Source organism: Pelmatolapia mariae, linkage group LG18, assembly GCF_036321145.2.
Source record: "Pelmatolapia mariae isolate MD_Pm_ZW linkage group LG18, Pm_UMD_F_2, whole genome shotgun sequence".
NCBI classification, from domain to species: Eukaryota; Metazoa; Chordata; class Actinopteri; order Cichliformes; family Cichlidae; genus Pelmatolapia; species Pelmatolapia mariae.
This window is the reverse complement of record NC_086243.1, coordinates 6,978,075-7,002,643: the sequence shown is the minus strand read 5'-3', so window position 1 is coordinate 7,002,643 and position 24,569 is coordinate 6,978,075. Positions and strand designations below refer to the sequence as shown.

General features: G+C 41.8%; 2 protein-coding genes across 2 annotated transcripts in view; both read left to right on the top strand.

The window, feature by feature from the left end:
* The window catches only part of LOC134617588 (cadherin-2B), a 152,494-nt gene extending 136,517 nt beyond the window's left edge, over positions 1-15,977 (top strand). Inside the window, exons 9-14 of the mRNA XM_063462882.1 lie at positions 3,989-4,110; positions 6,641-6,758; positions 10,474-10,794; positions 13,094-13,301; positions 14,348-14,840; positions 15,582-15,977. Of these exons, the coding sequence (XP_063318952.1) occupies positions 3,989-4,110; positions 6,641-6,758; positions 10,474-10,794; positions 13,094-13,301; positions 14,348-14,840; positions 15,582-15,602 (1,283 nt within the window). The 3' untranslated portion in view covers positions 15,603-15,977. The remainder of the gene's footprint in view (positions 1-3,988; positions 4,111-6,640; positions 6,759-10,473; positions 10,795-13,093; positions 13,302-14,347; positions 14,841-15,581) is intronic.
* LOC134617203 (uncharacterized PE-PGRS family protein PE_PGRS54-like) lies at positions 15,946-22,076 on the top strand. The gene has a single exon (XM_063462406.1). The coding sequence runs from the start codon at positions 15,946-15,948 to the stop codon at positions 16,951-16,953; it is 1,008 nt and encodes a 335-aa protein (XP_063318476.1). The 3' UTR covers positions 16,954-22,076.
* Positions 22,077-24,569: the final 2,493 nt, after the last annotated feature.

Sequence of the window (24,569 nt, the reverse complement as noted above, 5' to 3'; positions counted from 1 at the left end):
GTCATCAAACCATGAGAGAAATGCTGTTTGGCGCCATGAACAGTTTGTTACAGCGCGTCAGAGAATCAATTGATCCGTATTGTGTGAGTTATCTGATGCCGCAATAGATCTGTTCTCGTAAGGATTCAACTGGAAACACTGAATTAAAGCAACAAATCGAACTCAGGCCTTGATTTGCAGACAGAACATGATAGCACAGGGGATCGGTAAACGTCTTTCAGTTTCCAAGTATGTAGGATGTCAAGCAACAAGACGGTTCACAGTTAAGTTCAAGTTATACATGTTCGCTCAGGAAAAAATGATAAATAGAAAATGCCAGGGGCAAGAGCATCAGTAGGTTCCACTAGCAGCTGCTCTGAAGCTTTCAGTCATGATTAAGGTTATCTAACTGTCTCTTGTCATTTGTGCAATTTAATTAATAATGAATTTTGATTTAATGAGTATATATTTAATGTGGTGTTGATTCTTTCATAAATGTATTCACATTGGCAGAAGTAAAGCCAATTATAGTCCAGTAAGCCCAATTACCGCTCAGCCCCTACATCCTCTAATAACACACTTTAACTCTCTTTGCTTGTTCACGTGGAGGCTTGGCAACAATAACAGATGTTCCAGAACAACTAGCTTAAAATTGCTGTCGGATATAAATGTGTTAAAGATACCTGTTCATCCATCACGTAGCAGGATACCAGCCACTTCAGTAGGTACACCAGCTCCAACACTCATTAATCACCCAATCATATGACAGCAGTTCAGTGCATTCAGACATGGAGATATCAAGAAAACCTGCTGAAATTCAAACTGAGACACTGGCAAGAAAAAGGTGGTTTAAGTAAATTTGAATGTGACATGGTTGTTGTTGGCAGGCAGGCTAGACTGAGCTTTTCAGAAACTCAGATTTTGCTATACAACCTTCTCTAGTGAGAAGAGCTTTATTAGAAAAAGAGAAAATATCCAGTGAGCAGCAGCTTTCGGGGAGAACATGCCTTGTTGACATCAGAGGTCAGAGGAGAATGGCAGACTTTGATTGTAACCACTCGCTACGACCAAAGTACACAGAAGAACATTTCTGAATGCATAACAGGTCAAACCTTGAAGCAGATGGGCTTCAGCAGCAGACGATCACACCGGTTGCCACTCCTGTCAGCAAAGAACAAGAAACTGTGGCTGCAATTCACACAGGCTCAACAAATCCATCCTACCTTTTATCAACTGTAAGCAGGTGTGGAGGTTATTTTCTTTACACTCTACGCTTTAGATCACTCAACTGAGCATCGTTTAAATGCCACAGCTGAGTATTGTTACTGACCTCTCCATCCCTTTATGGAGGGAGACTCAAACATACTCAAACAGGAGTAAATAGGAATGCATTAGCTGGTTTCTATTGTGTATGTATTAATATACATGCAGTATAGTATTTATCACTGTGTGTATGTGACAACCTTCACTGCCATGACGGAACATATCATCCAGTTCCAAACTTGTGGTTAATTTATTAGTTTTTTATTCTTATTTTAGTACAAGGATACATCATTAAAGAATATGTTATTTTTTTATTCGATTTCTTGACAAGAAAAATAGTAAATAACACCATATCAGCTTTTCTTAAAATGCCCTTCAGCCAGGTTAGTTAATGGATGGCACAGCCTTCGCAGCTTATTTAAATGTAAATAATTTATTTTTAAGCTTACTTAAGCTTTCGGCTTCACAAACTATGACCCTGAGAAATATGTCTATTAGAAGCACCAAATGAAGTAGTGTTGTGACATTTTCTGATTTTAATGTGTATGACAAACTCTACAATAAAGTTATTTTATTGTAACCCAAATATTTATCAGTTTTAAATGAATCCAGACATTAACCTTAAACATAATATTGATGAGAAGAATGAATTTCCATTTGAGGGTATAATTCAATAAACTTTGTAACACATTATTGTAACTGGAACATATCCATTTTACAGTAAATTTGGCTTGTCAAATCATATAATCACATTGATATTGTAATCGTCACAATATATTTAATAATCTAGAATAAATTAAATCATATTGTTGTGAAATGAAAACAATATGATGCTTTTATAAAGTGTTATAGATGCATAAATGTTTAAAAAAAAGGGTAATTTTGGTTAGTGTTCAGCTGTTAGGCAACATGATAACATAATAAATGATATAGAGAAGAACCTTTATGGGTTTAAGTTGTATCTGTATGCCAAGTTTGGTTGTTCAACTTCTGTTCGCATTTACAGACAAACCAAGACATTGAGATTTTGTGTATTATAGTAAAATTCTACTTTTAACTAGGTATTTTAATATAGCTACCTAATTTAAACAAATTCACTCATTTTTTTTCATCTATTAATCTATAAATGCTTTTTTTATCTATTAATTACTGTAGAGAGGGTGACTTCATACTTCTTTAACTCAGAGTATCACTCTGAACACATATCTTTATTTACGCAGCCCATTGCACTCTTGGTGTCACAGCTCCCAAAAAGAGCAAGCTGAGCACAATATTGCATGTTGTGGGGACGCACTTGCGAAGATATTTTGTTAGTGGAAAAAAACCACACAACGTCTTGTGTTTTGGACAAACCAAATGAATTAAGGACTGGATAATTTAATGTAATTATGCAAGCATTTCTTTCTTTTCTTTAATGTCACTGATTTGACTTTTTTTCTCTCTGCGTTTATGTATTTTTAGAAGTCAGTGACAACCTGTTTTCTTGTTCAGTTTGCTGTACGGACGTATTAAAATTAACACCAGCATCCTGTTAAATCTTGGCTTTGCTCCAGTAGCTGTGTCTGGCAGATGACAAGTCATAAAAGCACTCAAAAATAATCCAACTGGTTTGTTTATGAGTAGAAGTATTGTTGGAGAATTCCATCCAATGTCTGCTGTGCTCAAGGAAAAAGAAGTTGTTTTGCTGCCAAGTTTTGTTCCGGACAAACTTAATCTTTACTTAAAATCTACTCAGGGTTCCTTGTGGCAGCAATGTGTTGGTAGGACTGTGGCGGCAGCACACTGAGTGCCTGTCTTGAATAATGAGCTCTATCTAATAAACAGACTGTTGGAGACTGTGTTGACATAAAGCACAGTAGGAGCCCTGCCATGGCCACAGGCAGGCCAGCTCACCCTGTGGCATTACAGCAAGAGCTCATTTTCAGCTTTTCAGCGATGGGAACCAGTTGCTGTCATCCATGACACAGTGTTACTGCTGTTGGTTTGAAAACATGGTGTGGGAATGTTATGAATGTGAGTGTGTGTGTATGTGTGTGGCTCGGTTTACAGAAAGTGTAGTCCAATGTGTTTCAGGGTTGCCTGCCTAGATAAAGGATGTGTGCTGGTGAGCCTGGGTTGTGTCATAGCTGCCTAAAATGTAATGATGAGTGTTCAGAATGCTAACTTCATGTGTTTCGAGCGCGGCTTGTGAGAACTTCATGTTCAAGTGTGCGTATAGCCGAGTGAATGGGGTGTAGGGGACCTTATGCCAATCCATTTAAACTGCACTCTTGTGTAACTGCATGCAGATTCGCTGCCTTCTGCATCCCTCTTCTGCCTTTTCTCTCTCTTTCTTGAGAAAACACACACACACTTTATGCTGCGAGAAGTGCTGGCTATGAAAAGAACAGTTTGATGAGGAAAATTTTAACTGATATGGAAGCATCAGTCATACTCCAGCTGGGAGCCTGCGAGCTGTAACACAAGCCAAATGAAACCAAATGCACTGCTGTTTATTTAGCCAATTGTACGCTCACTAATGTGATGTAATGTGAAGTTTTTGGACAAAGTCTTGGAATACTTGATTATGCCTATGAGGACGACTGCATGGGATTAATGGACCGATGACTTGCACCACTGTATTTGTATTGTACTCACTAGTGTCTTTTGCCGTTTTGACACTGTGTTCATATTATTTAGTTTATACAGCTGTGTGTGCGTGATTTTGGAGGCTACGTTCTAATATGCTTTTCTCTGGCTCTTTCAGACAATCCCAGCCAAGTCTCCAGAGTTCTAGTTGCAATAGAGACCTTAGATCTGAATGACAATGCACCTGAGCTGGACAGGCAGTACAACACAGCCATGTGTGACTCCTCCTCCATCGGACAGGTCAGTATGTGTTTAAACTACTTGAGGTCTTTATTTCCATTCCATTCCAGTGTATATAAAATGTTCATTTTAAAGAAAATACTTGACTAAAACACGATAGTCCCAATGTTAAGTAAACAAGTCCGGGTTATTCCTGGAACTACATTCTGGCACTACATATTTCTCAGTTTAGGTACTTGGACTGCCAGCAGTGCTAAAGACTGTAATTTTTCAAGAAGATGTGAAAAGACTTTAAGTGATGACTACACAGCAGCAGCAGCTGTGTTGTCTTTGTGTCTACATGTGTGGCGTTCGTGGTTTTTCGAGGTGTCAGAACCCAACACACAATCACTGCAGTTGCATGGGTAAAAGCTTACAAATAGAGTGGCAGGGGTATAACGCAATCAGAATGTAAAAGCCAGAGTAGACATCTGGACTGACTGAAGTAGAAGCTGTTCTGTCAGACATGCAAAATGACTGAAAACGCTTTTTAGACGCACTGCTAATATTATGGCCTCACATGTTTCAGTCAAATCCTACATATCGTTGGTTTGAATACAGTTTTTGTTACAAAAGTCACATAACTGATCACATGGTTACAGTCACCAACCAGTGGCCATTGGTTCGTGGCCAAACTGCTAGCGTTATTAGCCTCAGTAAATTTTAAATGAACAGAAAGAAGCTAACATTTTCAGCATATTCATTGTTTTCACCTTTTTATTTTATATTAAAATAAGATCAGATAAGATCAGATAAGATATGATAAGATAAGATAAGACTGACTTTTTTATGTATACATATGAGCAGAAGCTTCAAAACCAGTTTTATCTGAAGCCTGAGAAGCTGTGGCTGGATGAACTTTAATCATCCAATAATCAAACAATTCTGATAATCAATGTAATAATTAATAATAATTGTAAAATAATAAATAATGATTATTTTACATACATATTTTAGAAGTTACAGTTTTTAGATTTACATTCAAAGCCCCAAATTTCATACCATAAACACAAAACCTGGTAAACATCCAGACAAGTTAGCTTCCTATTAAATAACTTGTCTTATCTAATCTTGACGATGTGTCACTTAGCTCAATGGCCGCACTATTTTAGTAAATGTTAACGTTACCGTGCGCTCTTCTTTATATTGGCCAAAGCCTTTCTTGAGCCATACAGCCCACCACACGCCACATTTTGCACTAATTATACACATATTCATAATAAATTAGTGTTACTATGTCATATGCAAAACATTATGCAAACTTTGTATTTAATGTTCATGTGCAGTCATATAATTACAACACAAACAGTCGACGAGTATTCAGCTTGGAGCATATAGAGTGTGGCAGAACAAAGCTGTGTCCCTTCAGATATGGCCACATGCAGCTACAGCATACTCATTCACCATGGAGCCAGGTGAATCCTCCATGGCCTGTTATCAGAACGCAGCAGCTATTTGCATTGTAATTAAACTCGAGCCTCCTCTCAGGCTGCCTCCCTCCTTCCTGCTTTATTTGTGTTCTTGTCTGTTTCTCTGCATCGTGTTTTTCTCACTCGATCCTATCTCAATTATAGAAATCATCCCTTTGCTCTTCAGCCTCCCCTTGGAAACCCTGCTTAGCTCTCCTTTCTTTGCCTCCATATTCCGTTTGCCATGCTGGCTCCGTCACTATCATTTTGGTGTCGTGGCCCATCTGTTGTGTGTTTTTTTTTGTTTCCACTGGTGTTTTCATTGCTCTGCTCATGCCTTTGTTGTGTCACCACGAAATCTGTGATTCTATGGCAACGACGTTGATTTGTTTTTGCCTGTGATGTTCATGTTTGTGCATGCTGCAATTGAGTGAACGGCACACAGTTCATAAAAGAAAGGCTATGATGTCTTCCCAGTGTGTTTGGGGTAGTATATGCACATCTCTGTATGACACGCCATTAGGCAAAGCCTGTTTGAATATTCACCCACAGCATCGGATAACATAATGCAACTGTTCTTAGCAAATCTTCTCAAGGCCTACAGACATCGACTAACTCAAAGAGCACGCTGCACCCTTCATCCCCGCATTGAGTCTCGTATCAAGCACTCGAAAGCGTTCCTGAAAGAGCGCCCTGCATAATGACGAACAGAGAGTTTCATTAAAAAGAAATTACCCATCAGCTCAGTCTGTGGGAGATTTCTTTAAGATTAATTTAGTTAAGATTGCCAATGAGGACTTGTGTAGATGCCTTTACAACACCGAAAGCTGCACGGCACTGTATTTACAAAAAAGGGGATTCACACACACACACACACGGTTATTTATTTGGTGTGAGTATCAAACACAGTTCACTTATGTCACTATGCTAATTGTTTGACTTGTTTTCATTCTGCCAGTGTCGGCTAATGTTTTTTTGTTTTTGTAGCTAAAAGCTCTCTCCGTGTAAGTGTTTTTTCTTCCTCCTTTAACGTTCTCTCTCTATGCTTTTCCTCGAAACACACACACACACACGCACTCACACACATTCATTCACGCCCTCCCCTCACCCGGTCTCCCCTGCTCTCTATCTCTGTGTTTCAGGTGGTGCAGGTGTTGCGGGCGATTGATAGAGATGAGGGTGGGAATGACAGCACCGTGTATTTCAGCATCCCTCCAGAGTCCAGCGCTGCCCTCAACTTCAGCGTCAGGGACAGCGGTGGTAGGCACTCAATCTTTCCTTCTCTGTGTAGTTCTCTTAATTCTTGTTTGTCTGCTCCTCCCTTGGCAGATACACTGTTTCTCCCCCCACTTTTCTAAGGCCCTTAATCCCACATATATATATTTTTTTCTGCCTTTCTCTTCCCATCTTCATCTTTCCTTCTATTCTCTCTCTTTCACGATCCTCTCAAAACCACTCCCTCTCTGAGTCGCCTTCCCTTTTTCTGTCCCTGCCTCTGTCTCCTACCATCCATCTCCCATGTCTGGTGGCCCCATTGTTTTGCTTTGTTATCCTCCCCTCTTTTGTTCGTCCCTCTTGTTTTCCTTCCCATATCCTCTACATCCATCTTCTTCCCCACGACCATGTAAACTTAGTATTTCCACTGAGAAGCTTTTGAAGAAATCAAAGCTGCTTCGTTTTATTAGCGTCAACTGAATTTAATTTAGCTACTTGTTTGTTTTCTGTGCATTTTTCCCCCTGAACACTTGTCGTGTCCTCGCTCTTTGTTTTGCACAGTTACACACGTATAGTCCTTTAATATCATACAAATATACATTTGATATGACTATTTTAATTCAGGGATGCAATGTGCTGCCGTTTCTGTGTAACTGTTCGCATCAATCTGTGTATGTGTGGGGATATTTTTGCATCCTTGAACAAATATTTAGTCTCCTAAAATTGGATGCACAAGAATTTTGTTGTCTTAGCTCACATTTACATTTCTCTACACAAAAACAAGTTAATTGGCTCACAAATACATTTTTTTGCAATTATGCATCACCTGTGGAGTTTTCGTGTAAACTTTGAGTCAGTGCAAAAACACAGTGTTTGCTTCCTTGAGGCCTTAACGGCGTGCTGAATAAAAGATAAAACATTTGCAAAAGTGACGTTTTTCAATATTTTGAAGCGTGCAGGCCTGATTACATCAGCTGGCATTCTTTTTTCTTTTCACGTCTTTGCTTCTGCATTGCTACATTTTTTTCTTTTGACACAAAAACTGTTGTGGAACAGCATGAAATCGGTGAAGCTCTTCAGTTGGTATGTGCTGCACAGTTGCGGTTGAGGACAGTAATGCAAATCAAAACATTGCACCACTAGCAGATAAAAACTCCACAGAATACTTTCATGTGTGCTTATGCATTCTGCACACAGCTCATCTCTCTCCACTTGAAAGTTTGATTTGTGCGTCATATTAGCTAAAGATGTCAGTAGCATATTGAAGTGTATAATATAGTATTCCATGTGCACACCTTGGACACTTGAACAGGTGTACTAGTTGTAGGTATACCTGTTCAAGTGCTCATTAACACACATGTATTCTGATCAGCCACTCGCATGACATTCAGTGTTGACATGGTCAAGATGACCTATTGAAATTCAAACCGAGTATCAAAATGGGGAAAAAAGGTGATTTAAGTAACTTTGAATGCGGCAGAAAATTCTGATGTACTGAAATAATACCACAAAATCTGAATCCCCCCACTTGAAAAAGAGAAAGGTTGCTTTGTTGAGGCCTTAGAAGAAAGGCCAGACTCCTTCAAGATGATTGGAAAGCAACAGTAACTCCCAAGCACTGTTAAAACCAAGGTATGCAGAAGAGCATCTCTGAATGCACAACACGGTCAGCCTTGAAGCAGATGGGCTACCAGACCAACCCAGGTGCCTCTCCTGTCAGCTAAGAACAAGAAACTGAGGCTACAGTTTTCACAGACTCAAGAAAATTGGGCAATAAAAGATTAAAAAGAAAACTTTGCTTAGCGTGATGAGTCTCAAGTTCTGCTGCAAAATCCAGATAGTCGGGTAAAATTTTGGCGTAAACAACATGAAAGTCACCAGATCTAAATCAAAAAGAGCACTTCTGGGATGTGATGGAACTGGAGATTCACATCATGGGTGCAGCTGACAAATGTGCAGCAGCTGTTTGCTGCTGTCATTTCAATATGGAACAAAATCTCAGAGGAAATGTTTCCAGCACCTCGTTGAATCTATGCCATGAAGAATAAAGGCAGTTCTGGAGGGAAAAGTAGCATGATGTAACTAATCGAGTGGTCTGTGAGTGTATCTTGGCAACAAATTTCTCAGCCTTGACTTCATCAGTAAACACAATATGGCGAATACGGGGAATTTGAAAATGTCCAATTGAAAATCCAGCAAACACAGGATAACATTCACTCTCATTTTAAGTCATAGTACTTTGTTTTGTTCTACATTAATTCTGACCAAAAAAAGTGCTTTTTTAGCTGCAAAATGCTTTGATTGTCTACTAAGTTAGCTGTATTAGCTAAAATATGCTAAATATAGAACTTAAGACGGGGATGGGGCAAATTCAGGACTCAAGGGTCCTGCAGGTCTTAGATGCGTCTTTGATCCAACACAGCTGATTTAAATGGCTAAATTACCTCCTCAACATGTCTTGAAGTTCTTCAGAGGCCTGGTATGGGTGATATCTAAAACCTGCAGGACACCGGCCCTTGAGGCCTGGAGTTCCCCACCCCTGCCAGATGAAGATATGTGCTTACATTCGTCAGCAGCTGAAGATCCAACTACTCTTTGACTAATTTTACTACCAAACTGGTGACCAAACTCCCAACTCTTCCTAAACCAGACAAAACCAAGTTAACTCGCCAGATCATGGATGAGTATTATAATCTCAGTGACATGTGAAATCAAAGACCTCTTTGATGTGTCATCCAACAGTAGAACACAGAGACAATAAGATCATCCTCAGCTCCCGTGTGGACAGCTTGTCTGACAAAATGCTACATTACTTTCTTTGTTTAAAAAGACAATGATTTGATCTATCATTTGGATCGCTGAAGATCTTTTTGATAATCGCGTTTGTCATGTTTTCATTCCCAGTGCCATTCATGCTAATGAAAACCTGCTTTCGTGTCAGCGGCTATATTTTTGTGGCCTTGTGTGTGTAATTCTAAAAACGTCTCCCACACAGATCCTCCGCAGTTCTTTTTCTCAAAAGTGAGAGTCAGATCAATACAGGCCATTACCTCTTTTGTTATTGCTGCTCTCTGTCCTTTTAAATTGCTGTATGTGAGCCTCTCATCACTGATGTCCATTACAACATCTTAAAAAAAAAAAAAAAAAAAAACGGGCTTGTGATGTATTCCTTTCATGAAAACATACAAGTGTGTTCTAAAAGTCAGTGCTTTGGATGTACAGGCTTTCTTCTGTACATACTTTGTTGTGTCATTAACCAGGACAAGTGTGGGAGTCTTTGAAAAGGATCGTACAGATGGATCTAATGGCACCACATTATTCAAACAATAATTTTAAATGTGAAAGTATATTAGAATTTATGTTTAAGTTTTGCAGCCTATCTGGAGCCATAAATCATGAAGCGTCTGGCTGCGGCAGCGAAAAATATACTGTCTGCCCAATTTGTAACACTCTAGTAGATTCATCCTGTAAAATTAGTATCATTGTTATTCTGCTGTGGAACGCTGTAGCTCAAATTAGAAGGGAAGTGAACGAAAATAGTAAAAATAAAAGAGAGGCTAAATATTTTTGCCTGCTCCATTCCTTTGTGGTACAAACCCGTCACCAGCTGACTGCAGTCGCGCATTTGCAAACATGAGGACATTCATTTCTGGGCATAATTTCCAAATTGGAACGTCCTGCCTCCATTCTGCAAACAGCACTGTAGCATGCGGTTAACAGTGGACTCAAAGTTTCTTCCTATCTGTCAACTCTCCTTCAGGCCCCACAGCCAGCTTGGTGTTGCTGTCCCAGATCCAGCCACTGTCCCGTTCCCCATCCTCCACCTTGACCCTCTACGTGCCGCTCGTCCTGAGGGATGGGACGTCTGGCCTCACCAGCACTGGGACGGTCACTGTGTCCGTCTGTCCCTGCCTGAAAGGAGGGGCACGAGCCGGGGAGAAAGACAAGGACAAACAGACCGAGGGCGAATGGGACTGGGAGAGAGAAGCGGTGTGTCTTCCTCAGCAGTCCACACTGCCCTCCCCTGGGCTCAGTACAGCTGCCTTGCTGGCTATCCTGGCTTGTGTTGCTACATTACTGGGTAAATACTTAATAGCTCATAAAGCTTGAGAGAGATTAAATCTGGGCTTGGCTTAAGATAATGCCAAAAGCAAAAGTAAAATGGTGAAAGGCCCTTGTTTATATAACTTACATCATGGCTTTTATAACAGCACTTAGTGTTATGTACATTATGATATAATATGAAGTTATATCATAAATATTTACTCCCTAGAAATGCATTTAATGCCATTCTACAAATAGAAAGTTGAGTAAATAGCGTTTAGGGCTTGTTTACCTTCAACTACATCCCTGGATGCTTAATCTGCATATGAAAATAATGAAAGCAGCAGCGTAAATATTTCTCTTAGTCACAGCTGCTCGATACAGGTTTACTTTTCCTCGCAATTTTGGTCCAGTTATTTCCCTTGGCAAGGTCAGCTCTAATCACAGCTAAAATAACAATTTTGAGTGATTATCTGGGCCCTCCGGTTTTTGATAGCAGCATAATAAAATGTCACAGCCACCTTTGCAGAAACTCAAATGCTCAATTGGATAATGCCTAGTTGCTGAGGAGACTGGCTGATAGCCAGCATCATTGTCATTTCTATTGAGTCTGTTGAAATCACTCATGCCTTGTTGATAAAGGCATTATCATTCTGGAAGGGGCCAGTTCAATCAAGTGGGAGACGCGACATGGCGTGAAGGTGATCGTGCTCAGTGGATTTAGTGGAGTTAAGAATTTAGTTCACTAAGTGATAATGGCATGATCGTGGGCAGGAGTACAATTCTGCTTTTTCTATTTCTAAACACTATAATAACCGGGCCTTCCACAGAATGCCAAATGTCCTTAAAGAACCTCTGTCATCACCTCCATCAGTTATTAAAAAGGAGCGGGGTTTACACGAGGTAGCCATCGAGCCATTTGGCAACTTTGCCCTGTGGATAGAGGCTGTCTTTAACAGATAAATATACACACACCACGCTATAAAGGTTATTCCTCAAACTGTTATAAAAGGTTAGAGTTTTCCCACTCCATTTAGGGATCATTGAATTAGTTCCATAGAAATCAAATAATGTGGCCTCCAACTATATTAAGGCTGTAGATTTACTTACCGCGGCAGCTTAACCTCCTGCGATACAGCCGTATGGAAACACAAGCACATTAGCGTTTGTTAAATCAAATCATACACTGCAAATATAAATAAGCACCCGAGCAGATTCGGCACGGTTTGGATTTCTATAAATATCAAAACAGTTTGCACAGATGATAGGGAGAGCTGTCTAAGAGCGAGTGAGTGGAATATATTAAGAAAAAAATATGGGCAATGTAAGTCGATCAACTAACTAGCCTTCTAGTAACCTGTGAGGGTCCAAATTCAGAGAGTTGATCAACTTGTCCAATCAGAAATTCTACATTGGAGTGGAAAAAAAAAAGTTGCATCCCTGAAATGTACAAATGAACTGGCAAGCCGATAATGAGAGAAATTATTGGTAAAGGTGTCACCTTCCACCGGTGAACCAGCAGCAACTTTAACAGGATGCTCAATTCTTCTTGTCCTTGATTTCTGATTGGGGTCTTATTTGGATCGGGTGCCTTCCTGAATATTTATGCACTTTACTTTTCAGCTTGGTTCTCATTTTCTCCCTATTTGCATGCAGAAAGTTCAGCACATGCAAGAATAGGATTTCCCCCACTTAATAAGCATACTAATTCTATTATCATAGGTGTCCTGTATCTGTTTTTCTACCAACTCGATCCTAGTGCAGGAACCTAATCTAGACCTGTGTCCGTGCCTTTCCCCTGGAAAATTAAAATGAAAAAAACAAACAAACAAAAAAAACACTGTTCCCAGAGTTTGATGTCAGTGGGTATGGGAAGGCTGATTCTGCTGCCCAATGCTAACGTTGTGTTTGCAAACCTGTTAAAAGTCACAAAGGCATCATTCGGTTCGTTGCCACAGTCCAGGGTCAAATTTAGCTCTCGATATTGGGAATATGCAATAAGAGTCATGGAGTCATGGGACAATAAAGCATCCATTTGGCTGGCTGGAGCTCAAAGTCAATTACCTAGTGGAGGCATGCAGTCTGCTGATATGATATACCAGCCCTCTAACCCAAGGACTCTCTGTATTCGTTTTGTCTCTGTGTGTTTCACCTCTTTGTCTGCTTGAATTTTTCTCCCTTGCTCACACACACACACACACACACACACATCTCATCCTCCTTTCCTTTATTTCCCCTGTGACTTCTGCCCCCCCTTCTCCCTTGTTCATCACTCTTTTTCCAATTTCTCTCCTATGCCTCAATATCCGTTATTCCCGTTGCCACCCCCTCGGCAGCGGTGAGTGCCCTGTCATTGTCGCTGCGGCGTCAGAAGCGCGACTCGCTGTCACCGCTGGAGGAGGACGACGTACGCGAGAACATCATAACGTATGACGACGAGGGCGGAGGCGAGGCCGACACAGCTGCCTTCGACATTGCCGCCCTCCAGAGTGCCCCGCACAGCTCGCGCTCACGCGGCTATCGCACGCTGGACAGCAGGAACGTGTAAGCAGGCGGAGGGGTGTGTGGGAGGGTTTGTTTGCATGTGGTGATGCATATATATATAAATGGGTCTGTTTTTAATTTAATCAAACCATCACAGCGGACCTTTCATTACATGCTGAAAAGAAAATATTATTTACGCCTTCAGAGTGAAACCATTCGTTGCAGTCCAGCTCTTAACTGATCCACTTAAGTAAGTGTTTAAGCCACAACTCCCAGGTCATAATCAGCCACCAATCAAAACGCTCAAGCAGAAGGCTATCAAGCCTGGCAGTCCTAGGAGGCCACTTTGTTGTGCTCATTTTGCTAAAACTCATTTATGTTCTGCTACATCAGAGAGTTGTTTGCACCCACTTTGATGTTCCTGTGAAACATTGTTATTGCCTTTGGACTAATAATTAGCTCCCGGATTCATGCAAGCCATATGGAGAGGCCATAAACAAGTACAAAGGCTGCTTTTAGTTGATCGAAAATTGCTTCTCACAGTTCATGGAGGTGGACACAGCAACATGAAAAACCGTCTAAATCTAATGCAATCCAGTGCAATATTCCTGCAATATTAACTACCTTTGTGAGACTTTTAATTTCTAATTTCTGTTGGCCCCATGTAACAAAGGAGCGCATAGTTGAGTCAAGCACTGCTGTAGCTTGTTCTTCTTGGAGTGAACTGTAAGATTTGGAGCGTTCATTATGAAAGAAACTTTGTATTAAAACAGAGGTTATTTTGGCTCTAGCTGCACTGCATCACTTTTTTTTCTTTTGAAATTCCGTCCATGGAATCACAAGTTTTCAGTCCAAACAAAATCACACAGTACACCCTTCATATTTCTCACCTGGTTATTTTTTCCCACCCCAAGGTGGACAAATGTCTCAGCAGAATATCTTGCAGTGTGAATATAGAGTGCAACACAAAACCACAAGTCATGGTTTAAAAGAGAAAACTGTTTAAAAAATGACCAAAGATATTTCCCGAGCAGCAAGCAGTATTCAAAAACAGGCATAAAATGTTCAGATTTAGCCGAATCATATGCCCTTTTTTTGTCTTGCAGTCGTTACTCACATCGTGCTCAAGACAAATCTCGCACTTATAGCTGGGCTCAGAATCCAGGCGTGGATCACAACTACTCAGGACCAGCAGGACCCCTTTACGGTCGTCTCTGCTACAGCAGCCACACATTACCCATTCTCCGTCGCGCCCCAGGAGGAACGTTTGAACCAGGCTTGGCGGAGCTGGCGTACCGCTTTCCCGGAGGCCAGCCAGACCATTCGCTGGTTATCCAGAACCAAGGGGCCGTGGTCGGGCCGATGGAGTCTGGGGCGGTGTACATAGCTCCAACGGATCTCAGCACAGGAAGTCGAACGGGGAGTCGGACGGAAAGCCGCGACGGGACCGCACCCCAGAGCGGGGTGAGCACGTCCGACGGAGGGACGCCGAGAACCAGCGACAGCCAGGACAGAGGAGGAGGAGGAACGGGAACTGCAAGCAACTGTACAGAAGGGAGCAGTGAGGACAAAGTTAACCTCAGTCAAAATGTGGACTGGGTAAGGATGACAGTCAGCTTCACACTAAACATATGCTTAACACACATGAGCTTAAATAAATGTGCAAGAGAAACAGAGAGACGATGAAGGACACTAGGGTCTAAAACATAATGCCACTATTTAGCAGTGATTGCCAGAGAACCCAAGATTCCTGTTTGGTAGAATTTTGATGTCTGCCCATCTACATTATTCAAACGCACACTTGCATATTTGTGTTGAATGCAGCACAGGAACTCATTCTGCAACACAGCTTAAAACATAGATTGATGGGGGGCTAAATATTTCAATAAGATGTAAAAAGCGGTAGCCGTTGCCGTGAATCGTTAATTATAACGGAATAAATTAGTCGATTAGCAGTAGATGGCCACATTGAAGACATCATTAAAGCTGAATCAATGACTTAATTATTCAATTAAATAAGCAAACGAAAACGTGAGAAAGTCATAAAGCAAATATAAAATCATTATAAGGTTTTGAAATCAAACTAATATACTGAACTACTGCAGTGATTAAAGCACTGCCACACTTTTAATCTCTGTACAGTCACAGAAGTGTCCTGGACGTTGTTGGGGGATGATGACGATAAAGACATTATCGGCACATCATATCCTGCTTTATTCTTTCTTTTTGTTCTTATGCTTTTATGTATTAGGGCCATGGCACGGCTCCTTGGCCCTAGCATTATTTAATTTTCAAATATTTTATCTCTCTATCTCTTCCCTTTCCATCTCCCTATCACAGTGCAGTGTTAGCTCATTCTAGTGATCAATTAATGTCTATGTCTTCTTCCAACTCTGCTTTCCCTCCGCTCTCCTCTGCTCACCGTCTGTCTGTCTCTCCTTCACGTGAATCACTTTTTATCATCATCATCTCCTGTTTTTTTCCTTCACGCGGGCAATATGTCATCACTCTTCCCTATCTTTCTACATTTAATATACCTGTTATTAAATTTCCCCTTCCTCCTTGGGCAAATTGTCTCATCCCATTTTGTGTTACTGTAACCAAACCTAACACCCAACCCCAGCCCCGAACTGAAACCACTCGTGCTCGCCTACGTTCCCTCCAGGTGCAGTCGGAGACATTGCCCAGAGAGCACAACCTCGTCATGACCCGATCCGGCTCCCTGATTGGCCAGGGTCACGGCGTAGGAGGCTGGGTGTGTGACTCGGCTACCCTCCCCATGGCAGGACGCAGGGCCTCTCGTACCGGCATGTCCCCCAAACGCACAGGTGGCAGTCTGGCTGAATCTGACTCTGGTGGAGGAGGAGGTGGAGGAGGAGGAGGGGGGAGTGGAGGAGGAGCAGGGGGAGCAGGGGGAAGTGGAGGTGGAAATGGAAATGGGACCACCTCCACTGATGGACAACAACAACCACCTGCCAGTGGACGCAACTATGCCACTGTCCTGCAGGGGGAGGTATCTGGACAGAGGGACTACGCTGGCACTCTGGGGAGAGGAGGACTGGAGATGGGAAGCAACTTTGTGGTGGCAAGGCCAGACAGAGAAAGTGGAGGAGTATCACTGACCGGGACTCCATCTGTCTACCCAGAAGCACCTGGCTTTATTGGGGACTGGCGCGATCGAGTAGGTATGGGAGGGTATGTTTTGGGCAGGAGGGATATGACCCCTCAGCTTTTGCCCTTCCCCGGGCAGCCTCGGGCAACATATGGCAGTGTGATGGGCTTTGGGGCCAACTGGGTTCCAGGAATGGAGGCAGCCAGAGGGGGACCAGGGCACGGGGGTCCCTCCTTGGCACTGCGAGTGGGTGAGTTCCTACGTCTGCGCCTTGCCCAGGTCACCTTTGATCCCTCACAGCCGCCGTACGACTCTGTGCAGGTGTATGGGCTGGAGGGAACAGGGTCCAGGGCTGGATCCCTCAGCTCACTGGAGAGCGAAGGGGAGAAGGATTCAGAGAAGGAGGATTGGGGGGCGGGGCTGGAAGAGTGGGGTCCCCAATTCCAGAAATTAGCCCAGCTCTTCAAAGACAGGGAGAAAGAGAGGGAAGATAAGGAAAAGGTTGACGAGGGTGCCAAAAAAGAGAACGAAATGAATGAGGAGCCTGAGAAGAAAGTGAAAAAAGATGGAGTGCGGGCTGGAGAAGAGGGGAAAGATTGAGGAAGGATATAAATGAAACAAATAGGGGCAAAAGGGGGTAAGAGAGGAAGGGGAGGAAAAGAAGGATGATGAAAAGGCAACTTGAGCTCGAATAATGTGAAGAGAAGTTAAAGGGGAGAAAGATGAAGAGGCAAAGTAATAAAAAGAGACAGAGAAAAATGAGCCTAGGGAGGATGGAGAATGCGAGGGCAGGGGAGGGAGTGATTGATGTAATTTATAGCAATAAGTGTTGAAACGCTGATATGGTTGAGCACAGATACTGAGACAATGCAGAGCCTGCTTCTGCTCGGGGCAGCAACAATTTGTTAAACGCTTTGGACAGAGAAAAACAACTCAAACATCCAAGACTCGATTAAATTCAGCTCTCACGTATGGAATGAGAAACAGCAGGAGGCAAGAAGGAAGACGTCTGGTGCGCCGATCTGATCCCAGTGTCTGCGTGTTTGCGTGCGAGAAAAGTCAGTGAGAAGTGCGTGAGAAGTGCGTGAGAACACGTGCGCAACCGAGCGCGTGCCGTATGCGTGCATATTTAACAGAGATGGAGCAAAAGAGAGTGGCAGGGGGAAATCGAAATACCCAGAGACAATTTTCGAGATGAGACTGATGACTAATGCTGCGTAATGCCGCAACATTAGCTTTCAGGACGACGAGGCAGGGAAAAACAGTTAACGACGAAGTTTAGAAAGTAGGATAAGACACAGGGGAGGGAAAAAAAAGTGATGTTTGACTATAAAGGGAATGGGCGGCAAGGATGTATAGAGAGAGAAATGGTCTTGGAAGTGAGATGATTGTACAGAAACTGTTACTTTTTATTCCATCTGCAGTGGCAGAAAAAGTGAATTATTCAGCTTGCTACTCCATTCCAAATGAAAATGATGAATCATTTAAATCCTGCAAAAGATTCTTCCTCCTCTCAGCCCACGAGGAAAAACAGACATTGTGAAAAATTTAAATGGTTTAGGGATATGATCCCCCCCTCCCTCCCCGGACCCTCTTAGTTCTTCGGCCCCCTCCCATCCCCATCCCCCCCAGCTATTTTGTAGTTGAGTGTTGGTATGTTTACAAAGATTCACACACAAACACGCGGCGACACAAAAGAACTGATTAACACCACAAGGCTTTGATTGTACTACAGTAAATTACATAATCCACAAGTATTCTGTGTACCATACGGGGCCGTGACGACTCTGTTATTGATGGCATAAATGTGTCTTTTTTATGAAAGAAATCTGCTTTTTTTTAATTTGCCCACCCCACTTCCCCAGTCTCACATGCATGATTTTACAACAACAACAATAAAAAAAACCACAAAATCAGTTTCCACTCCAAACGCTTGTACGGCCCAATGGAACATTTCCACAGATCTCTAATGAAATTGTAGTGAAACACAACCACAGAGACAGGCTTTTTCTTTTTCATTTTATTTCTTGTTAAAAGGTCAGGATGCAAATGAGCTGGAGATTTCAGCTGGAATGCACTTTTATACTGTGTGATGTTCAATAATAGATAACGAATCATGTCGAAGATTACAGTTGTTTTATAAGATGTCAGCTAAACGAAGATATCATGTTTGACTGTATGTAAAAAAAAAAACATTTGTAAATACCACTAAGTATTACTGCTAAAAGAGAGTATATAAAATTTAAAATGTGTAAAAAAAATAAAATAAAAAATGTCTAGAACAGAACTTAGATGTTGAAAATGGAGCACTGTTGGGATTACCTGTATGTACTGTAGATTAGAAATGGATTAACTGCGCTGGACTGCCTCCTGGACTCAAAACAACACCATGTATTCAACATCTGTGTTTGGGTTTGCTGTGTGCTAGCTCTTTGTCTGAGATGGACAAGCCAAGGATTCAATTATACATGTGGCCTCTGGCAGAAGTTTGTTGTGCAAAATATTAGTTACAGGAAGCCTGTGAGCTAACCTGTGCCAGTGAAGATCCAATTTGATGAAAATCCAGTGGAGTGAGGAGAAATCCCCCTAATGGGTATACAAAACAAAACAAAAAACGTCACAGTGTTCCCTAAAATCTGAATTAATAGCCTGCAAAAGTGGAATAAATAGAATTTATAATAAATTTTACACTGCCTGAGAGATGTGGAGGTTTTATAGATAGTTGCTTCTCTTGAAAAATATGACAAACACTACATTAAGGAGAAGTGTCTTGTGTGCATTTCAGGCAATGCAATTCAAATGCCAAATTACTGACGCATTATGGTCTACATAAGCAAATTTTCTTGCGTGAAATAACAACTTAGCTCTATAATGTATTTATTGCTACGGTGGCCCTGAGAGGTCAGATGTACTGCAACTTAAGGAAACACCAGCAAGTAGAAAAACTGCAAAAATTCACAAATGACAAGAAAAGTAAAAAAAAACAGAAAAAAAAGTGTTTTGGGGAGACAGCAACGTAACAAAACAGCTGCTGATGAAGTAAGACACGTTTAAAAGAAGCAGAAGATTTGTCAGTGTTGCAAGGTGGAGGCGATGTGTTTTTTAATCTCACGATTCACATAATATTGTAGATACAGGTTTGCTAGTAGCCGTTTACTGTTAGCTTGTCACGTTAGCTGTTCTGTCATGATATTGTCTCCCCCAAAACACTGACATTGTCTTTTTTGAGTTATGTCTTTTTATTTTGGAGGTTTTTTTAATTTCTTAACCTTTCATAATGTTTTTTAAATTTCTGTTGTGTTTTATTCACTTCCATTCTGTTTTGTGTGCTTTTGTAGCATTTTTCTATCTGCTGGTGTTTCCTCAAGTTGCGGTGCATTTGGCCTTTCAGTGCCACCATAGACTAAGCCTGAAAGTTACTTTAGTCCAGAGAGGAATTTAGCCACAACTTGAATGTATGGACGTCTTTGGCGCACCATCGCAGAAGTGTCACTGTTTCATTCTTTGTAAAGTCACACCTGGCTGCCAGCTTCGCTAGTGTCCGCCAGTTTGGTCCACCATAATCTTGTTGTCAAGGTCTTCTGCAGCATTTTGTTAACCGGTCGAGAAGCCGGTGACATGAAACAAAACCCATATGTGTCTCTCTACCCTTTACCTGAGCCACAGACTTTTCCATACAGTGCCACTGTGCAGACTGGACAGTGTGGGGACCAATGTACTGCACAATAACCAGAGAAGACAGGGAGGGGGTTGCAGAACCTCAGGGAGAGCTGATTTGGGATTAATTTGGATGATGAACTGTACCTCCAAAAACTTTCACCTGCTATTTTAGCAAATCATATTTGGACTTTTAGACACTCAGAGGACAGATTTATGTTTTTTACAACATGTCTTTATGTCTGCTATATCATCAGTAATATCTGTTCTTCAGGTAGTAAGTTAGTTTCAAAGACCTAGGAGGTGGAAAGTTTTTGCTAAAAACACTGAACCTTGCCAGTTTCTTCAGTCATTCATGTCATTTATATTAATTAAGAGTTAATGCATCTGAGAAGCTCTCAAGAGGGCCTCTTGACAAACATGTTGCATCAAAATAACACAGAGAGGCTTCTCTAGTAATTTGAACTCAAACATAAAGAAGGCTCACTGTTCTGCTTGTATTTTGAAAGATCAATGTGGGTGAAAGAACTTTGCTTTGTGTATCGTATCCTAGGGAGCCGTGTGAACGAGGCACTAATGTTCTTCTGACTCATTTTTGGAGGTGACTAAGCAGCTTCAAGTGCATTACAATCCCCTGTAAGGTGCAGTAGGATGGATCTGATTTGCATTTAGCCAATGAATACAAAAACACACACTCCGTTTATACCCAAAACACCGACTTTAAGTAATTTGATTATATGTATTTCTTCCAGTGTAATTTGATTACAGAAGTATAATGTAAAATGTTAAATTTTATCAAGTCTAGTCAGATGAAATCTACCTGATTGGCATATATTCAGTTTATACTAAGCATATCTTCCTTAATAATTAATTATCTGAATAAGGAAATAAATATTCGATTTTATATATTTCAGTTGCATTTTACTCAAAATGATTGCTTCTTTTATGAGGTTGAATCATTTTGGCTGTAGAAGTGGAAATGAGAACTGATTCAATCAAAAACACGCATTCCTTTCCGATTTGCCTTCAACTAATCTTCCTAACCTGCTGGTTTTGACTTCGTTGCACGTTAGGTGAGCACAGTGAGCTGAAATAATGGTCAAAATTACAGTTACAGTTTACAACAGCCATTTCTTAAACAAACAAAACCAGAAATATCCTTTATTTATCATTCGGTCGGAATAAAAAGTCTCAAATGATTATTTCACCGGTGCACCTAAAATGACTTAGAACCAGTTTAGGAATGAGAATTACTAAATTATATGCGCTGTGTTCTCCCTAGCATTTATCTCTAATGTGCCAACTTTCTGAGCCGCTTTTCCCCAGAACACATGTATTAACACTCGCCGTATTTTCAGAGCAGTATCGTTTTGGGCAGACATTTTATAAGCAATTAGCATGCTATACCAATAAGTGACCCTGCGTACCGTTCTAATTATATGGTCTATTCCTCGGTCTTGATTGGCTCCAGGTGTCTCATCTCTGCTGATTCAAAGCTTTGCTTTGGCTGATTGGTCAAAATCAAAGTGATGATTCTCCTGATTTGTCTTATTTCAGAGTTCTGGAGTGCTGTGCCGACTAAACCACTTGACAGAGCTGATTATCCCACCTCCTGAGCCCGGCAAATTGGTTCAATCAAAAGCGTGATTAGTTGAATCAGTTGTTTTAAATAGAATAAAAGCCTGAAGTCTCCGCAGCACTGCGTGGCTCTTTTTTTCACTCTTTTAGCCAGCTTAGGTGCACCAACAGAGGAAAGCGGTCCATTTTTCACATCTTCCCCTGAATGAGCCTCGATACTTAGGATAGTGAAGCTCCACTTAAAGGACGGGCACAGATACCTTAGTATCTAGTTAATGTATGTAGCTCAAAGATGCAGAGTAAAGGTCATGACCTCTGGCCTCTGACCCTAAACAGATCGACCCTCACTGGTTCTGCACCCACCTTCCCCCCGTGACTTCATTGCTCCTGCACGATGTTGATACAATTCCACAATTGCGTGCTGAACAAAGTGTATTTATTTCTGTTGTACTTTTTCTTTTTGTAAATTTGAATAAAAAAGGAACTATTTCAAAGAGATGAGTCAGACCTGCTCTGTGCTCCTTTCTGCACTTTCCAGAATTTCGGGATAATCAGACTTCTGTTGATGGGTGTGCCTTCTGTTTGTGTGTGTATGTGGTGTTTGTATATGTGTGTGTGTGTGCGTAAAAGTGTGTCTAAGGGAGAACGAGACAGAAGGAGAGAGCTATTGAGAGACGAGCTGTGCAGTGCATACAAATGTGTGCACACCTTGTGAGCATGTGTCTTGTTGTGAGTAGGTGGGTGTGCCTTGTCAAATTGGCCCCTTGAAATTTCCAAACCGCAGACAATGTGTGCGTGTGTGTGTGTTTTTCTGGGGATACGTGTGCGTCTGACAGCAGGATGAAGGAACACCTTGTCTGGTTTGATCCACCCCGATGGGGGGATGTGAGGTCAGTAATAGAGGACAGACGGAGAGTTCTGCAGAGTAATCACACTATCAGACAGAGGGGGAGAGTTCTCTGTTTGTTGGCGAAAGGAAAGAGAAAAAAAAAAAGCGCATTTTGAACTCAGGAGCTGTAGCAAATAGAGCAGACCTGACAGCTGCGACCAAATAATGCGGGCCCCCTAGCCAACCTTTGCAGCTCTTCTGAATTCTGCAGCGTTTGTCCTGCTGAATGATGGATCGGGGAGATGTGCGCCATTGCCGTGTGACTGAATTGCTGGTTAAAAAGATTTATTACAATAATCAAATATGAAGGAGGGGATTATTTCTACATGATGGTTTAGAGAATGATCGTGTTAGCCGGGTCCTCGCTTGATTACAATGATAATACCCGCCTCAAGTCAGGAAAGGGAGAGAAGCAGAGGGAGAGAGAAGGGATGGAGCGAACCATATTAACGGTTAATATGCAAGTCTGTTGCATTACATAAAATTGCATTTGTGATTGGGTTAGAGATTATTCCGCTGCCTGCTAAAGAAAAAGTCCTTGCCTTCCTTCCCATAATTATGAGACTCACAAGGCTGACTCGCTCCCTGCGGAAGCAGCACCCTGTATCTAAAGAGGATGTGAAATCAGTTGGAGGCAAAACAGAGCTTTGACTCGCTTTAACCCCCCTCCACAAAACTGATAAAACACATCAACATGTAACCAACACAGCACCCTTATCGATTTACAACTCCTATATAAATATATATCAGTCTCCCTCCAGCATCAACACCGCAATGCAGTATGCTAGGTGAGATGCACTGTCATTGCACTGTCAATAATTACAGCATGCATAATTGATCGTGGCATAATAGCAGAGCTGGAGATAAAATGGACCCTGTTAAAGGCATACACCTGGGAACCACTAAGCACTGTATGTGCTGGAGTGGTGCAAACTCAATGTGCTGCATGATTGCGTCACAAAACTCACAAGTTGGTGTGTGCTGGTGTGTGTAGTCAAGTACATTGAGATTCCTCATTCTGTTTGAACCTTACTGACACTCACAATCCCTCTGGCTATTCAGCACAGTGTGCACGCTTGTGTGTGTGCATGCACGCTTGTGTGTGTATGTGTGCGCGCGCTTCTGCACTTGTGCATCTTTGCATTTCAAGTGTGCTTTAAAAGGCAGCATCCAGAGTGCAAGAGACTGCAGAGTCTTTCGACGAGGCAGTGCAACTTTTTGGACTCGACAACACATTACCCTGCAGTTAAATGTCTAACAAGTAGCTTTTAACTCCACCTGTCCCTCCGTTTTTCTTTTTTTATGAGTGTGTGCGCGCGTTTCTTTTTCCCCTCCTGCTCTCGTTGCTCATCCGTTCTGCTCGGAACGCTCAGAGAGTTCAGTGGCTCATTTGAAGTGGAAAATTAAATCTTCATTAACAATCTTAATTAGAGTTCGATCTCCCCATAGTGAGGCGACAGAGAATCTATAGTGCAACGTGGGGAAGACCTGGAGCTAGAGTTGGTTTCAGTAAAGCAGTGGCGGTGGGGAGGATTGAGGGGTGCTTGTGTGGGGGGTAATTAGTGAATGGGAACTTCAGGGTAAATTACGCGAGAGGTATTTACACTTTACAGGAGGGGTGGATGGATAATTAAAGCGACCTGCTGGTTGATGGTGGACAGTGCGATGATAGTCCCAGATGTGTGCTGTGGTAAGAGTGCAGCTCTTGATTCTGCAAAGCTGGTGAACTAGCGCTCAATAGCACTTGGAGGCCTGGAGGAAGAGGGGTAAAGGGAGGGAACTGTTAGTCAGAAATCTTCAATTGAATTGCATCTTGTCTTGTTTTTTGGTGACATGCTGTAACTTGAGGTGGCATAATCCCTTATCATGCTTCCATAAGCAAGAGAGCATTTCCCTAATACCAAACAGTAATCATTCAAAGACACTGCTAAGCACGCAGCCTCCACACTCGCTCTCTTATCCACATTTACATACTACAGCACCCTATTCAGGGGCTGCGTGTCGGGGATTGGTTAGTAAATGAAACAATAATGTCGGAGCGCAATTAAAACATGCATTATGCTCCTAAAATGAAAGCGGGGAAGTTGCCTTT

Coding starts and splice junctions, on each gene's coding strand:
- LOC134617203 (XM_063462406.1), top strand. CDS start 15,946: ATGACCCGATCCGGCTCCCTGATTGGCCAGGGTCACGGCGTAGGAGGC.